Source organism: Conger conger, chromosome 18, assembly GCF_963514075.1.
Source record: "Conger conger chromosome 18, fConCon1.1, whole genome shotgun sequence".
Classification (NCBI taxonomy): Eukaryota; Metazoa; Chordata; class Actinopteri; order Anguilliformes; family Congridae; genus Conger; species Conger conger.
The window spans coordinates 27,257,068-27,276,072 of NC_083777.1; the positions used below are offsets into that span (position 1 = coordinate 27,257,068).

At 45.9% G+C, this 19,005-nt stretch overlaps 1 protein-coding gene across 1 annotated transcript; it reads left to right on the plus strand.

The window, feature by feature from the left end:
* The first annotated feature begins 10,910 nt into the window (after positions 1–10,910).
* On the plus strand, positions 10,911–13,978 carry LOC133117964 (tubulin alpha-8 chain-like). The gene is made up of 4 exons (XM_061227522.1): positions 10,911–11,021; positions 11,379–11,592; positions 12,292–12,440; positions 12,945–13,978. The coding sequence occupies exons 1-4, from the start codon at positions 11,019–11,021 to the stop codon at positions 13,920–13,922; spliced, it is 1,344 nt and encodes a 447-aa protein (XP_061083506.1). The 5' UTR covers positions 10,911–11,018; the 3' UTR covers positions 13,923–13,978.
* Positions 13,979–19,005: the final 5,027 nt, after the last annotated feature.

Genomic DNA, 19,005 nt, shown 5'->3' on the forward strand with positions numbered 1-19,005 from the left:
TTTTGGAAACCGGATCGTCTGAAAAAAACTTTTGGGGGCTTATTGCACACGGCGTTCACATAAATTGATTAAAATGAATAATGGTATCGCACGAAATCGGAAAGAAAATATTAGATGTCCTCCAAAGTAACTAAAAGTTTGTTTTTGTTATTCGTACTGATCAAAGTAAATTCGGCCATATGCATTCCTGTGTGGGGGGAAAAAAGGAGACCCACAGCGATGCGGAAAATAATGATGCGATACAAATTTTTACATAATCTTTGTTCATCTCCTGGGGTTTCGGCGAAACTTTCTTTTGAGAGAGGGAGAGTACAGAGGAAGGCGAGGCGGATGAGGACAGGACGCGGCGGTCCGTCTGAGAAACCTGCGGTGTCCACGACACGCCGGGGGAGAGGGCCTCCCACGCCCCGCGAAAATCCCTCAGCAATTCGGGGAGATGGAAACTTGTTAAAAAAAAAGGTTGAACTCCTCCTTTTGCCAACTGCCCGATGTCTTCAGCCATCGTCGACATCTGTGCCGCAGAGACTCCAGATTGCTTATGAGGAGAGAGTCACTGAGTCCTGTGAGGTCACATCCAGACAAAACGAGCGGTTTCCTCAAAAACGGAAACTGCCGCTGGATTCATCCTTTTATCAAAACGTTTAATTTTCTTCGTCCTCTTTCCACATACCAGGGGTGTCTCATGAGAAAAGGGCAGATGTTCAGGTTCATGTTTTAGCCCTGCACTGCGACACCTGATTCAACTACATTCAATTAAGACCCTGATAAGTGAAAACAGGCATCCTGGTGCTAGGCGAAAACAAAAAACCTGCAGCCACATCGAGCCTTTTCTGTCAATACTCATCACCCCTGGTATATACCAGACTGTGACATTACTGAAATTATAGAACTGCGCCAGGCTTCCTGGTCATGACCACAATTCATTCTCTTTTTCGGTTGTTGTGTCTTTCTCAGTTCGGGCTGAAAGCTGAAAAGTCTGTTCTTTGAGGCCTGTCGACCAACCCCCGAGCAAAGTCACCTCCCGCGGCAGCGTTTGGTCTGTCACATCCTGGCACCGGCTCCCACTGCCTCTGCGTCCGCACCAGACAGGTACACAACCCCCACACGTCCGACGAGGAGACAGCCCGACGTCCTCCGCGCCGAGAGGAGAACAGAGTAAAAAGAAAATAAATATGCAAAATGGACGCCGCGGTGGTGGATATTTTGGCTCAATGAGGAAGCAAGGGTGAAATGGATATAAGGAAGATGGGTGACTGCAGATACAGTTTGGACCAGTGTACCAGACACACTTTGACCCATGCATTGCCTATGTGTGTGTGTGTGTGTGTGCATGCTCGTGCTTGTTTGTGTGTGTGTGTGTGTGTGTGTGTGCGCGCGTTTGTATGTGTGCGCGTGTGTGCGTGTATGTGTGTGTGCGTGTGTGCACATGCGTGTGTGTATGTGTGTGTGTATGTACGTATGTATGTGTGTGGATGCATGCGCGTGTATGCGTGTGTGCATGTGTGCGTGTGTGCCTGCGTGTGTGTTTGTGTGCATGTGTGCCTGTGTGTATGTGTGTGTGTGCGCGCGTTTGTATGTGTGGGGTGTGTGTGTGTATGTGTGTGTGCGTGTGCACATGCGTGTGTGTATGTGTGTGTGTATGTACGTATGTATGTGTGTGGATGCATGCGCGTGTATGCGTGTGTGCATGTGTGCGTGTGTGCCTGCGTGTGTGTTTGTGTGCATGTGTGCCTGTGTGTATGTGTGTGTGTGTATGCATGCACGTGTATGCATGTATGTGTGTGTGTGTGTGTGTGTGTGTGTGTGTGTGTGTGCGCAAGTGCACGTGCACAGCGTTTGTGTGTATAAAGGTCATGGTGTGGTCTGGGCGGAGTGGTGGATGGGTCACTGTGGGATGGACAGGTGGGAGGGTTGAGTCAGTCAGTGATCTGCGTCTTCAAACCGAGCCGAGAACAGAGGAATATTTAATATCCCGTGAGAAACCGCGGGGAACATACCGGCCTCCTTCAAACCGGTTTCTCACTGCCTTTTTTAGCCAAACCAACAAAGGCATCTGTGTCATCTTTTATGCAGTGCCTCTGAATCTCAATACCTACAACAACTGTTTAATTGTGTTTTGTGTATTCTCCAGTTAGGTGGGTGATGTCTATTATACACAATCGTCAGGACTGTATTCTGGACACTACGCGGCCTGTAGCGTAGTGGTTAAGGTAAATGACTGGGACACGCAAGGTCGGTGGTTCTAATCCCGATATAGCCACGATAAGATCCGCACAGCCGTTGGGCCCTTGAGCAAGGCCCTTAACCCTGCATTGCTCCAGGGGAGGATTGTCCCCTGCGTCGCTCTGGATAAGAGTGTCTGCCAAATGCCAGTAATGTAACGTAATGTGAACTATGCGTTCACATGAAGGGACATATGGAAGTATGTATGGAAGAGCCCACCCATTGCCCCCAACCCCTTCCTCTGTCCTGTGCCTCCATCCAAACCACGTCTTCAGAGCAGCGGTACCGGACCACCCACTGGCCCCAGCGGTACCGGACCACCCACTGGCCCTCATGAAGCGAGCCCCACAGGCAGGCTCATTAGCACTGGATCCTGAGGAAGTGCCTTCCAGTCTCCTCTCACCAGTAGCCCTGCCCGCATCAGCACCATGGAAACCCCGGCCTCATCTACATCTGCATCTTCATCCTCAGCCCACGGAGACGCACCGCTAATCCCTAATGAAGACATCATACGTACCGACACCCACCCGCCCCCACACACACACACACGCGGCGCGCGCGCACTTACACAAACACGCATGCATACCGGTGCAACCGCCCACCCACCCACTCACCCCGAGGTTATTAATCTTTCCATTTCAGGTCGGGCTCTTCAGAAGTGTAAATTGTTTTGGGGATTGAAGAGGTCTCAGACGCGGAGCGCAGTTCCCCCCCCCCCCCCTCCACCCCCACCGTAGTGCATGTAATTCATTAATCGACCACACCTCCGAAGTGTGCGTCTGTGGGGACGCTTCCTTCTGTTCTACAACATTACACGGAATACGCCATGAAAGGGATTCAGGCGAACGCCTCACGTGGAGGCAGTTCATAAAGATGGGCGGTCTAATGCTATGCTGGTTTGTGCTAGGTAAGAAATAAGAACACAGTTAACCCTTGAGTTGTCTTCAGGGTCAAGAATGGCCCGCCACTATGTTTAACAGCAGAGAAAACCCCCTAAATGGTCTTTTTTTCAACTTGAAATTTCATGACAAAGTAAGTGAACAGAGTGAGAGGTTGTTTCTTCATGCAAAATAGAATTCAGTTCATTAAAATTAAATTAAGCCGTTTTATTTTAGCGGTTTAGTGAAGGCGGGTCATTTTTTTTACCCTGAGGACAAGGGGAGTTTAAGACTACACAAGGGTTAAGAAAGTGAAACCCGCACTTTGATGTTAATGCTCTCTGGTGATATATATATCAAGGTGCGCAAGCCAGAGGACGTTTTTGTCCAGTTTTGACCGAAGACCAAACTGGTTGAAATGTTGTCTCTCTTGCTCTCTTTAATATATCACCAGGGAACACTAACAGCAGGGTATTGTGCGGGTATTATTTTCTTACTTTGTGGTCTGTTGTTTCACTAAACAGTATGAGAAACATTCGATCAGTCAATATGGTAATACTTAACTGTTGTCGTTTGACGGCTCTGCAGCAAAAGTCTGTACCGTGATAAATACGAAATTGTACTCATATTATTATTATTTTTTTCATTTCATATTCATGCTTTCCATCCATTATATTTTATAACTGTTGCACCATTGCATTGAAGAGAGATGATGGATTACTCCTCCCGTTTTGTGTAAAATGTAATAAAATATTGTTGTCAATGTGTCCACGCGCGCACGCCAAGGTGCCCTCGCACTGGAACCGGCTTAACGCAGATTGGTAAAATAAAATGTAAATGCAGGCATTCGTGCATTTCCCTATCTTGTTCTCGGACTCGCTTTCCGAAGTGATGTAATCTGCACGAAACACACTTAATTTGCGGAATGAGATCCAGGCTTCCTCGAAATTGTGTCTGCTGTTTTCGTTTTTTTAATTTAAATTTTTTTATATACAGCGGACCGTATCTCTTTGTTGGCATGCTGAAGTGATGGCTCCTTTTTAGAAAAGTTGCGTGTTGCATGTTTCTTTTTTTTTCTTCTCCACATGCACCTATCTTTTGATGATGGAAATTATAATTAAGTTAGATTCCTGGGTAAATGTACCCTCTAATCAGCCGTGGCATCACATATATTTTGTCCTCTGTTGGTTTATGCTGTCGATGTTCAACACTCTCACCTTCGACTGTCTGCTTTGCCTTGTTACAGATAAAGGTTGCTTACTAATGTTTCGTTGAAAAAGTAAGCCGAATTTAATCGGTTTTTTGGGGTTTTTTTTATGGAAGTAGTATTGTATCTGAATGCCTCTGTAATGCATTTAATAATTCTTCATTTTGTATATCCCCAGTTAAGTATTCTGGCACTACTGCTACACGTTTGTGACTGTGCGAAACACTGTTTTCTTGTGGCTGGTTTTCCAAAACCATTGCAGTAAATCTGTTAATGCAAAAATGCAACTACAACGACAACTACAAATACAACTGTGTGCACCAACCCATGGCTCGAAATGACAGCCAGAGACAGGACTCTCAGAGCAAACTTAATGTTAATAATCTTTGCACAAGAGTTATCTTCTTGCAGCAGAACAATGAGCGCTGTGTGTGCGCGTGCGCGTGCGAGTTCGCGTGCGTTCGTGTGTGTGGTTCATATTAGTAAATTTCTGCGTTAGAGTGTAACCAAGTGCTTAATTGGTTCTGTTGTCGCAAAAACATACTTATGCCAGATGCAAACCCCTCAGCCTTGATGTAGTTACACCACTGGCCTGTAGATGGCAGACCTAACAACAGTGCTCCTTTGGGACTACAGTACATTATAGTACATTACATTACATTACGCATTTGGCAGACGCTCTTATCCAGAGCGTCTATCCAGTACAGTTGATTAGACTGAGCAGGAGACAATCCCCCCTGGAGCAATGCAGGGTTAAGGGCCTTGCTCAAGGGCCCAACAGCTGTGCGGATCTTATTGCGGCTACACCGGGGATCGAACCACCGACCTTCCGGGTCCCAGTCATGTACCTTAACCATCTATGGGAATATAAAAATGCACACTGGAATATGTATAATCATTGCGTTGATTCTTGTTAACAGTAAAACAGCATTGGCAGATACCTTCAACAGCCTGATACCACAGGACATGTACGCTATGCTAATACTTTGTTGCTTTGTTAAGCAAAACAAAAATAAGGATACGGTATGTCTCACTGTATGCCTTATGAAAATGAATAATTATAAGTTGGTGATAGTATAAATGCATGCTTGCGGTAGTTATTGTGACATATTAATGAATGCGTGTCAAAGTCTTTGAAATGACACAATGCATAAAGCAATCTTCCATTGCTTTTATTTAATATTGAGTGTGACCACCTCTAACACATACACACACGCACAGTTACATTACATTACATGTCATTTGGCTGATGCTTTTATCAAAAGCAACTTACAGTTGATTAGACTAAGCAGGAGCAATGCAGGGTTAAGGGCCTTGCTCAAGGGCCCAACGGCTGTGCGGATCTTATTGTGGCTACACCGGGGATCGAACCACCAACCTTGTGGGTCCCAGTCATGTAGCTTAATGCTACAGGCCGTTACACACTCACACACTCATATGCACACACACACGCACACAGTTACACACACACAGTTACGCAAACAGGCACACACACACACAGTTACATACACACACCATATCTGAGGTACAGCCAATTTATGGAATTTGATGCTCCCCTCAGGGTGCTTAAAAAACTCATTTTGCTTTTTTTTCCAGAAAATGTCAGGTAAAGCAAAATAATGATCTGCATATCCATGATTGATGAATATTTATTTGAGAGCTTTATCTGCCATTTTGACAAGCACAGCATGCAATTTTGTGAAAAACCACTATCAAGCCACAAAATGTTTTTCAATGAGGAAGAAAAAAAAAAATGAACAAGAGTACTTTCATTCAGAGTGGGGTTAAGTACACACATTAAATCTTGTGTCTGTGAAAAATATATGAAACTATTTATGTACACTATAACAGTACCTGCTTATTTATTACTGTTTCTTAAATCTCCCACAATGTATTCTGTATAGTGGCACCTTGAGCTTCCACCTCTGTGGTATATGCAATTGAAGTTGTATTAGATAAAACGTGTGCAATGAAATGTAATTCCAATATAGCATACAGAAGTACATCAGCAGAAATATTAACCTTACTTCACTTCAATAATGGGAGAAAGCAGAAGTAAAGGCTTCGGTTTAACCTGACACTTTCCCATGGTAATACACAATCTGATGTGTGTGCTTTAGGGCCATTGGAATCTATAGTGATGGCTTCGTTCTTCTACATCTTTTACAGTAAGTTCAGTAATATTAAATGGTAAATGGCTGGTTGGCATTTATATAGCGCCTTTATCCAAAGCACTGTACAATTGATACTTCTCATTCACCCAGTCGTACACACACTCGCACACCAACGGCGATGGGCCGCCATGCAAGGCGTGTTCAATAGTAATGTTTTGTCTGACACATTTTTATCAGGTTTTATTCAAAATCTGCGGCTTCCACTGGAACACAGATGTGTGCTAAAGAGCTGTAGGGCCTGTGAAGGACGAAGCCTTGCACGGGTGACAGAGACGGTGCACACAGCCGTGGGACCAGCGGTCACCCTAAGGACTGGATGATGGATGAACTGTGTGCAGTGCCACAGAGAGAGGAAGGGGGGGGAATTGGCATGAGGACCTGGGGACACAGGGAGGATGGGCTGAGGGGGAGGGTTGAGCTGTGGATGCCGGGATAGCAGGGTTAAGGGATGGGCTGTGCACAGTGGAAGAAGCCATGTATGCTATATGCTGTATGATATTAGCCATGTATGCCATATGCTGAATGCTATTAGCCATGTATGCCATATGCTGAATGCTATTAGCCATGTATACCATATGCTGAATGCTATTAGCCGTGTATGCTATATGCTGTATGCTATTAGCCATATATGCTACATGCTGAATGCTATTAGCCATATATGCTGTAATATTCACACTTGCATATAATTATTTTGCTGTTCTCAGTGTATGCTATTATACATGCATGCTATAAGCTGTAATGACCAGACTTGCATATAATTATTTTACTATTCTTCGTTCGGGTTGCCAAAGCTCTGGTATTGCCACTGCTCGGTCAGTTTATCTGATTATTCGACAAGGGTTCAAGTTCTTATCTGTGTAATCACTCTCGCAACTGGACCCGCGCTCCCCTCTCGGGTTTTCAGCGCACTCGTCCCCGGTTATGATTGCCACTTTATTGTGCGTCACTCTGGATAAGAGCGTCTGCCAAATGATTGTAATGTAATGAAGCACCAGAGTAATGAGACAGGAGAACGGAGTGATAAATGGGGAAATAAGTCTGTATTTTTCACAAGTGTAGGCATGTGTGTGCGTCGGTGTGTGTGTGTGTGTGTGTGTGTATGTGTGTGTGTGAGTGAGAACGACCGAAAGAGCAAGCGAGCGAGCAAAGGGAGTGTGTGCGCTGACAGCACTCCCAGCTGTCTTCAGAGTGATTTCAATATCAAAGGAACAAACAAAATAAAAATAAACTGTGAGAAATCAATGGCCCTAATGCCCGTGGAGGAATGCGTGCACGAGGAGAGAGGAGGCGGGGTGGAGGAGGTCACTCCGCAGCTCCTCGGAGGAAACCGGCGCTGACCTCGTAAACAAGCCAGAAGTGGCCGCTCCTGCAGGAGAAATCCCTCGCCCGCAGCTGCGCAAATCAATGAGCGCGAGCGGTGAAGGTTCTCGGCCCGCGCAAACCCGGCAGGTCACGGGTTCCAGTCCCAAACGGGGCTCTGCCGAAGCGCCTGAAGCGGTGAACGTCTTTTGAACTTTTTTTTTTTTTAAATCACAACCGTTTCTCTTTTGCGTTTATAAAGCGGGTGCACTGCACCGTAGCAACAAGTAGTAATGTCAGTAAGAAATTATTTATTTATTAATTATTTTTTTTACTGTTTAAATGTTTAATCAATCTGAATGTACTACTTCAATTAAACATATCACTTGTCAATAATTCATATTATTACCACAGCCTCTGAAAATTCTTTAATTTCCTAGACATCGCTTGCATGCTGGCAATGTCCTGGCCTTTAGCCCCGGAGCTGAACTGGCTGACCTTACATGGGTACGCATCTCTTTCCCTACAGCGCTCGACATTGATTGGAGAGTGGTTTCCAACTGTCCGTGTATTGCCGCTTAGCGATTAGCATGCATTCCGTGGACTTGAAAATCAAGTAGGGTGCTCGTAATATCTAAAACCTGGGTTGAAGAAAAAGCTTTTATGATTTTTTTTACGATTGTGTGTGTGGGGCTTCAGTCACACCTCATTCTCCTTCAGGCTGAGAAATTTCATATCTTTAATATGATGTAAGATGCTGTTATGTATACTGAGAGTTTATGAATTTAGGCTATATTAATATATTATATTATATATTATATAATATAATATTTATATATATATATATAAAAGTGTATATGAATAGGAACATGTATAGTAATATGTTTGTGAGTTAGAATATGGTCAGCTATACCTTTTCTGGTTTTTATTTTATGTGGTTGTTTTGTCTGTCAGTGCCTCATCCCTCGTCATGTTTTTATGAACCCCAAGAAGAGCTAATGGGGATCCTAATAAATCCTAAATCTCAGCACTTCTGCCACTTGCCATCCCACTTCTGCCACCATGTGTCACAAGGCACCCGGATATAGTCAGGAGATGCCTGGCATGCATTCACAAGGAAAACAGACCAGATAAGATAAGATGGCATGTTGCAAACTTAAAGGTACAATAGGTAGGAGTTTTGGGTTAAAACACACAAGACCATTGTAAATCCCTTCCTATCATTGGAAAAAGCTCACTGACATGTTGACTCACCCTCTGCCTGTGTTTACAGTCCTTAAATTCGGGTTTCAAAGCGTACATTTGTCGGGCCGTCACTCCATATCAAAACATTGTTCAGCTGTACAACAATTCAAGCTCATTCTTTGAAAATTGGTTCTAACTGCCATAGCCAATGGCGTGAGGGCTTATTGTTCTGATTGTTCGTGTAGCTGTCCAAATTTCACCCCAGACAAGCGATCACTGAAACGGATTGCTTATTATCCAAGCGAAGACTACATATCTAGCTATAAAACAATACCCGTTTGTTATCGGTAGCAACAATCAAATTAGCTGTAGCTAGCTTGACGAATTTACAAATAACCACTTACGATAAAATATAGGCAATACAAACATAATAGCGATTGCACAAGCGTTGTGCTTCAGGTGGATATTTGCAAATTCGGGAAGCTGACTAGTAATGGCTACTTTGTTTGTTGTTACTGATGGCGAACTGGTATTGTTTTCTAACTAGTTAAGCAATAGTATAGAGTTTGAGTGATCGCTTGCCTGGAATGCAATTTTGGGAACTACACGTTCCGTCGTTCCTTTTATCTCTTCACGTGTTCAATCATCCGTGTTTAGCTAAACCTTTATTTCTCTCAAACTGTAAATTACAGTTGCATCGGTGGACTATCATATCTTAGTTATATAGCCAGCTATTTACGTAGCCAAATAACTTGCTTGCTTGCAATATAGTTGGTTGACTAAAGTGAAAACTTCAAAAAGACCAAACATATAAATAGTGTTGTGTACCACACCAAAGTCAAAATTTCGTTATGTCGCCTGTTCAGCGAAAATTTTCGGACGGGAACACAACGAAAAGACGGCAGGCTCTGTTACGTTTGTCACTGTCAGCTTTCAGAAACAGTGCTGAAGAGCACTGAACTGTATAATAACGCTTTGTATTACGCGTTAAATTCATAGACTGTGGGAAGCTAAAACAGTGCTCTGGTCTGAGTTTGTTGCTACAAATGACCTATTGTGCCTTTAAATCAAAAACAAAAAGCGACACAACCCACGGCTCTTGAGGACCAGGAGTGAGGACTACTGCCCTACTCTTTGCAATGAGTGAAATGGGAACATTACAAGTCATAATGACCCTTGGTTTAATGTCTCACCCGAAAGAGGCGATAGATGAAATACAACCTCACTGAAACATTCTGAACAAGGAATCAGTAAGTTGTTTTGCTGTGTCAATTACAAAGGCTCTGATTTGTGAAGTGTTCTGCAAGTTTCAGTTGCTTTAGAGCAGGGATCATGAGTCCAGGTCAGAGAACTGCTGGTTTTCCACCCTCCTTTTTGCCTGTCAGGTGTGAAGATGGTCTAGTAGCAATCAGTAGCACTGTGGTTACCTAATTAACTTGGAGAAAAAAATCAGGGCCGGATTTGATGATTGCTGCTTTACAGCAAACCTGCCCAACCCTTGTTCCTGGAGATCTACCTGTAGGTTTTCCTTCCAACCCTAACAATTATAGGGGAACTTAAACACATAATTTCAGTAATCAAGAACTATAAAGAGAGGCCAGAACAAAAATATAACACAGATAGGCCTAAGCTGTCTTTCCCTTTAGAAATGTGCACTCACATAAATTAAATACAAACAATATGGTGAAGAAACCATGTAAATTTTAAACATAGTTTGAGGAATATGGACCTTGGCTGGCAGCAGATTATTGATTTGTTTGCATTATTAGAGCCTGGATTTGGAAGTCTCTAAATCAGGTTAGTAGATGTAAAAATTATAGATTGCATGCACGATATATGGAGTGCAAATTCTTTAGCATGTAAAGTCTTTGCTTTTTATAATCTTTTCTGTCTGAACCCATATGGTCTGAACACATTGTTGGCTCTACACCTGTAAGCAATTAGCATTCACATTAAAGCAGGTCTGTGGCACTCACCTGTGTGTTTTCAGGTGTAGGCTTGGGTTAGTCGTGTTCAGGTTGAGGGCACGGCAGAGGAACGACAGAAGCAATAATGGTAAAACTGGCGTTCAAGTTTTGTTCCATTTTATATAGTTGCTTGCAAAGGATGGCTGCATGTTTGTTTGTTTGATTTTTCCTCAGAGCTGTGCATGTTCTAGAGGGCTATCCTGCTGGTTTGTTTGGTCTTGTAAAAGCTTGATGAGACTAGTTATTGACATTCTTATTTTATTGCGTTTTCCAATGCACTATAGATTCTGATTGTCAATGGATGCTTTAAGTTTGTCATTAACTAAGGTGATCCACGTGTGGCTTGAGTCTCCATTTCGGCCTAAACGTAGTAAATCCGTGCGTGACGCAGACGCCCCTTGCTCATTAAGCTGTGACTCGGGGCTTAACGGGATGGTCTCGACAGAGGGAGTGCATCTCCGTGCACATCGGCCAGGCCGGGGTCCAGATGGGGAACTCCTGCTGGGAGCTGTACTGCCTGGAGCACGGGTTCCATCCCGACGGGACCGCCAGCGGTTCCCTCCCGGTGGATTCCTCCTTCGGGACGTTCTTCAGCGAAACCCAGGCCGGGAAGTACGTTCCCAGGGCGGTGTTCATCGATCTGGAGCCCACCGTGGTGGGTGAGTAACGGGCGCCTGGTCGGTGTGTTGCCCGGGATTGCCTTTTTGGATGGACACATGGGGAGCGGAGACCCTAGTGCAGGGGTCGGCAACCCTGGTCCTGGAGAGCCGCAGGGTGTGCTGGTTTTTGTTTTCGCCTTAATACCAGCAACTGATTCATACCCAAGAAACCAGGTGAGGTGAGTTAACTGTGTAATCCACTGCTTTAATCGATCAATTAGTGCTGAGTAACGACAAAAGCCAGCACACCCTGCAGCTCTCCAGGACCAGGGTTGCCGACCCCTGCCCTAGTGGCTAAAGTACATGGCTTGAACCAGGTTGGAGTCCTGGTGTAGCCACCATGAGATCTGCACTGTTGTTGGGCCCCTGAGCAAGGCCCTTAACCCCACATTGCACCCGGGGGAGGAGGGGGATTGTCCTGGTCTAATCAGTCTCTTTTGGATAAGTGTCTGCTAGATGGTTTATGTATCCTAATGGCCTTTTTTGCATGGTACTCAGTCTTCTGATTTTAGTAACGCTGTAGAACACTGACGGTGTATTTCTGTACATTCTAATGCTGATGTTACTCGACTACCTTTCCAAAATGTTAACCGTATGTGGTGGTCTCCTGGATCTGCTCTATACTCCAGAGGTCTGCAGTTGGCTTTACTGTGTCCGGTTCCTCTAAACCCCCTAAAACCTGAATGCAACATTCCCTAGATGAGATCCGGTCTGGACCCTACCGTCAGCTGTACCACCCGGAGCAGCTCATTACCGGGAAGGAGGACGCTGCCAATAACTATGCTCGTGGACACTACACCATCGGGAAGGAGATCATCGACTCTGTGATGGACCGCATGCGCAAGATGGTCTGTCTGAATTCCTATTCTAATTGTCCCCCTTGGCCCAGAAACCATTTGGGTAGGACTTGCAGGTGCATATAGTGGGTGGCCATTTTGTGTTCATGGTGGGCCTGTCCTGATGACCTACAAGTCTCGTGACTTGTTTCTTCTAAACGCTTTGTAAATTGAGCCCTGTTATCAAAAGGGTCTTCCTGCCAGCAGCTATAGTAGTCAAGGGTGACAACTGTCCAGATTTGAGTTTCCAGCCAACCATCTTCTCACTGGAATGGTTTGTCTGTTACATTACCACTCCATGGCAGGGTGGTGTTTATTTCATAGCTGGCATGGTAGTCTGGAAGCTAAAGTGGTTTGGTATTCCTCACTGACTATAAATACTTGCTATTCAATACCTCTGATCAATGACCTCTTCACGATTGGTTCCTGGACTTGCATGTAAAAGTGTGCTAATCAGGTGGCTGCTAATGTGGAGAATGTATGTCCTGATCATGGTCTGTAATGTTTGTTCTCCAGTCTGACCAGTGCACAGGACTCCAGGGCTTTCTCATCTTCCACAGCTTTGGAGGGGGAACTGGCTCTGGGTTTGCCTCTCTACTCATGGAGCGTCTGTCCGTGGACTACGGCAAGAAGTCCAAGCTGGAGTTCTCAGTGTACCCAGCTCCCCAGGTGTCCACTGCTGTGGTGGAGCCCTACAACTCCATCCTGACCACCCACACCACCCTGGAGCACTCCGACTGTTCCTTTATGGTGGACAACGAGGCCATCTTCGACATCTGCAAGCGCAACCTGGATGTGGAGCGGCCGTCCTACACCAACCTCAACCGCCTGGTCGCCCAGATCATTTCCTCCATCACCGCCTCGCTGCGCTTCGATGGGGCGCTGAACGTGGACCTGACGGAGTTCCAGACCAACCTGGTGCCCTACCCCCGCATACACTTCCCCCTGGTCACCTACGCGCCCATAATCTCTGCCGAGAAGGCCTACCACGAGCAGCTCTCCGTGTCCGAGATCACCAACGCCTGCTTCGAGCCGGCCAACCAGATGGTGAAGTGCGACCCGCGTCGTGGCAAGTACATGGCGTGCTGCCTGCTGTACCGCGGCGACGTGGTGCCCAAAGACGTCAACGCCGCCATCGCCAGCATCAAGAACCGTCGCTCCATCCAGTTTGTGGACTGGTGCCCCACTGGTTTCAAGGTGGGCATCAACTACCAGGCGCCCACCGTGGTTCCCGGCGGGGACCTGGCCAAGGTGCAGAGGGCCGTGTGCATGCTGAGCAACACCACCGCCATTGCCGAGGCCTGGTGCCGGCTCGACCACAAGTTCGACCTGATGTACGCCAAGCGCGCCTTCGTGCACTGGTACGTCGGGGAGGGCATGGAGGAGGGGGAGTTCACGGAGGCCAGGGAGGACATGGCGGCCCTGGAGAAGGACTACGAGGAGGTTGGGATGGAGAGTCCTGACGGCTGTGAGGAAGAGGATGATGAGTACTGAATTTCATGTTTGTCTGAATAAATATTTAAGCATTAAATTTACCTTTTGCAAGAGTTTTGGATGGTGGGTGTGTTGGTTTCTCCATTTGGTCAGCATTACAGGTGCGCTGCTTTGCATGCAAGTCTGATTTCAGCCATATTTTGCAGGAACTCTGTTACTAGTGAGAAACCTATTACAACTACTCATTGTAGTTTAACTGCTCTAAAGCTGCATCTATGCCCATTTTGAGTATTGCACACTAATCTCACTGCTCCTTTGATCTAAAAGGGTTAAGGTATGGGTGGTTTATTTAAGTGGTATTGGGGAAATGTTTCTGAATTGAATAAGTTCAATCTGAAGCTCCCTGGGAGTGAAGTAGAAAGTCTTGCTCATTTTATTGTGACTGACAAATGTACGGTTAAACTTACCCAGGTAAATCTTAATGCTGAATTGTGTCCCCCAAAAATTCTAAGATTTACAGCATTCCACCAAATGTTCATTTTAACCAGAAAAAGAAATCATTTTAAATGAGAAACTCACCAAGGACAGACTGGACAAAATGCAATACTTTTGCCTTAAGCTGGCTAACGGGGAAGCCCCTACACTTTTTTTATTTTTTTTATTTTTTTATTTTTTTAAATCTAACATCACAATTACACAAGCACTATTTACACGTTTAACACCCTGCTTTTATACATCCATTAAAATGTACTGTGCAGCATTCACATAACTTACTTGATTATACATAATTTTATGGTAACACTACAACTGAGTATTTGTACAGTTTTAATAACTTATGTAATGCTAATTTATATTGGAACGGGGGAAAAGAAAAACCGTAAATTTGTAATGGAAATTGTGCATCCTATGATTTATTGCACTATTGTATATTCCTGTAACTAATACATGAACAAATGTATTAAATGTAGTAAAATGGCTTATGCATTTTTACACCACTTAAATCATATTAACAACTAAATTAGTTAATGCCACTTCGTGTACCCTTATTCTAAACTGACCAATTGTATTATACCCATGGTACATTTCGTTTTCCCGGAAGTGGTAGGCCGACTGAACCATCGAGATCGGAATGAACACAATTGCGTAGCTACCGGGCAGTTCTAACTGGGACGATCTGGCGGAGTTAATTATGGCTGCAGACTTATTGAAAGTTAAAACTAAGAGACAGTGAAATGGGATCTATTGCATGGAAGTGATGAACATACGCTGGATGAAACGGTAATGTGGTATATGGTCGTTTGGACGGTTTAATTGGTCGTTTAACGGGGTGATAGGCTACTAGCGAGCCCTAGCCGGGTGTGCACTTTCGTTTGGAATGGTGGAAAAGGGACTGGGGGAAACGGAAACGGGTATTGGCTAATGATTTAGCGACGACGGTAAACTCACGCACCCAAGCTATGATCTGAACATCTACTTGCCCAATAAATCCTTTGACTCCAACAAGCACCTTGGATGTGTTTATTAAAAGGACGCTTTAAAAATAGGCATCTTGATAGTCTTATAAAGGCAAAACCTGTATGTAGGCAAACTTGATTTCATTTTATTCCTTAATGTGGTTTTAATTTAGCCTTTTCTGACCTTAAAAATATTGTAAATGTATACAAATATTGAAATTGGCTTTAAAATCTCTCTGTGAAACAAAAGTTTAACCTACAGTGCATTCAGTCCCTATTTTGCCGACAGAGACTAATTGGGTGGGTGGGGTTCTGATTCTGAAATGGAATCTATATGACACAACACGTTATAGTTTTATTTGTGCAGCTATTCTTGGTTGATTGTCGTGACACACAGCCCCTCCCGGCGCCTGCTTAATCACCGCCCCGTGCTCAAGTTTCCCGGCGATCCACCGGGCCCCCACGCGCCACCTCTGTCTCCGAGCGCTCGGCTGATGAACTTGCTTGTGAACTCGTGACCGTTGTCTACACCGCCGGCTCCGCTCGGGCGCAGAGCCCTGCCGTCAATCGGGGGCGAGGTGTTTCCCCTCGCTGCCGACTGGAGCCTGCGGGTGCCAGACAGAGAAATGCAGGTGTAGCTCCAGGAACTCTCGACTTATTCCCATCTTACACTTGGCAGCGCCAAACTAATTGTGTTCCGCCGGTGCCAGAGACTCCCGGACATACTCGCCCGGTGATTTACTGCGGGTCTGAGACCGTGATGTCTTGGCTCCCTGGTCTCGCATGCACTCACGGCAACCGATTTACTAGGCGAGCCGCTTCAGAGCCTAGAAGAGAAAGCTCATTATGTGTGTGAGTTAATACTTTAAAAGAATGTCGGTGAAATAATAATTTTGAATTATTTTAACTGGATTTTCTTGGAAGCCAAGTTTTACTGGGCACAGTGTAATCACTGATGAACAGGCGCACTGAAAGAGAGCCAGTTATATCGTCTCCTTTAATGTTTTATGCTCTGATATTTCCATCCGTTGAGGGCTGAAAAACACCTACTCCAACTTCATTAACAATGTCAGACCTGTCTCCAACGGTCAATAGCCGCCAGGCTTTGTCTGCACTGCGTGCATGTGTGTGTGTGTGAGTGTGTGTGTGTGTGTGTGTGTGTGTGTGTGTGTGTGCGTGCATGCATGTGCTGTGTGGTGTGTGTCAGAGTGAGTGTGCACGTTTGTGTGCTTGTGTGTGCATGCATGCACGTGTCTGTGTGTGAGGTGTGTGTGAGTATGAGAGTGTGTGTGCGCGTGCGTGTGTGTCTGTGTGTGTGTGTGTGGACTCATGTATGTATACATACATGCAGATTGATGTAATGGTCTAAATGAAATAAATAAGATTATTTACTTAAATCAAACGTTACAATCCCCTCAAAAGTGTAGCTGTATGCTACTGGGGTTTTACATTCAGAGAGGGGTGGGGCGGTGAAGGGATCTCTTATTAGTTCTGTCATGGCTGTTAGGACCCACCCCCTATATATCTGTGTCCTCCAACATCTGAATAATTCTGCGCTCTTTTTAAAGAAAAACAGCAGATTTAAGGGAGAAACGGCTGGAGGCCGTGCTGCCGATTCTTTTTGCATGAAACAAGCTTCACTTAGCGCCACTTTGATCTTCCCTCGGAAACAGCCCTGCTGTGACTCACAGGGGTGACGCTTCCTCAGTGCGGGGGGCAGGAGGGGGGGCGGGGGGGCAGGTGCTGGAGCCGGAGCCTGGAACGCTCACGTTCTCTCCAGAACGAGAGAATTAAAAAACGGAAAGCGACAGCTCGAATGGAAGCCTTTGAATGCGGCGCCTTTCTACGCGTGCCAGGGAAAGACAACGAGCGTTTCTGAAAGGGAGAGCGTCTCGATTCACACGCAGAACACTATCGCCGGTGCATGCCTTCCCCTCCCTGCGGGGCGGTTGGTGGTAATAATGCGTTTCGGATGCAGAATCGAGAGTAGTCAATTTGGAGGATGTAGCTAATTCGGCTCAAAGCACTCTTCCATATGGTGGCTGGGATGTTTATTTCTTTTCATTGAATTTAACAGTGATTGTATTATCCATACATGAGTACGATTTGTACGCGAGAAGATGGGTGCTACATCAATGCAATCCATCATATATGGAGCTCTGCTGCGTAACTATATATGAATAACTACAGAAGTATATATGTATTATGTATAGATGATGTATTTACAGTTCCTGTAAGATTGTCCCTGAAAGAATTCGAGGGCGAGTCCCTGCCTGGGAGTTAAACCCAGAACCTGGTGTGTGCATTATAACCAGCTCTCCTAAACCTCTGCAATGCACCAGCACTGTGGCTGATAAATTATTTGAAAGGAAGAAAAAAAAAAAAAAAAAAAGAAGGGAAAAGCCTGAACGAAAGCGTGAAAAAAAACGGTGGCCGGCAGACAGCCCCTGTGTGTGTGTGTGTGAGAGTGTGAGAGTGTGAGAGTGTGTGAGTGTGTGAGTGAGTGTGTGTGTGTGTGTGTGTCTGAGGCGTCTCTGCCAAAGCACTGTGGGCTCCTGACGCTCTGACGCAGGGAGGCTTGGCAGGGGCAGAGCCCCCCTGACTGAACGCTGCTGGAGAATTACTGCCAGCCCGCCTCCGGGGCCGGTACCTGACTGACAACATGGAGGAAACCGTATTAACGCACGTTCGGATGCGTCGCACTGTCCGCCAGTACCTCTTCCCCCCTCTTCCCCCTCTTTCCCCCTCTTCCCCCTCTTCCTCCTCCTCCTCCTCCTCTTCCTCTCCCCACTTGGAGATCGCCCTGATTTCGTGATTGGGAGCTCTGCCGGTGAAATGCAGATTTCTGCTGACAGATTTTAGGTCGCCTGACAAATGGTGTAGGGAGAGAGATAATGAAACGGACGGGGAAAAAAAAAAAGAAATGAGGAGAAAAACGGTAGAATGGGAGGGAGCCTGGATGGGCTCTTCAGCAATCCTATTTAGCTGTGTAATCTGGCTCTACCTGCTGTGGCTTGTCTGCATGCGATTTGGTCGCTATCCATTTTCGAAAATTTGTACTGCGAGCGAGTTCCGAGTCGAGCCGTGGAAAATCGAGCGAGCCTATGAAGCACACTGAGCCCTCGCAGGTTCCCAAGGCAACAGGGAGAACAGGTTGGGTAGTAACAATGTTGTGTTCTGGCTTATCGCTACTGCGAGACCACGGAGACAGCTGTGGCAGTATTCTTCATTCCAATAATCCATTGAGCCAAATGTTATCTTGCCCCTTTTAACACAACAACGGGCAGAATATGTACCGACATAAAAATGCCAAGGCGGTCCCCAAATGTATTTTTACAGGTGCGTTTAGCGCTCCCTCAGCTGCTACTAGGCGTAGCGTTCGCTCATTAATATTTTATTAACGTCCGTGCCTTATGAAGGCACCCTGGGCGACTCCCGTGTTAAAGCGCCGGGTTTCAGTGAAGCAGTGCAGTCCAGAGTACAGTATTCTGGGCTGGGAGGCGTCGAGCCGACCCGGGCCTCCCGCCGACCCGGGCCTCCAGCCGACCCGGGCCTCCAGCCGACCCGGGCCTCCAGCCGAGCTGGGCTGCATGCGGTTGGGCTCTGGCGTTGCCCAGGGGAGGGAGGGTTTCTGTCCCCAGGACTGTCCCTGTCTCACTCCTCTGGGCAGCTCCTCCTAACCAGCGATC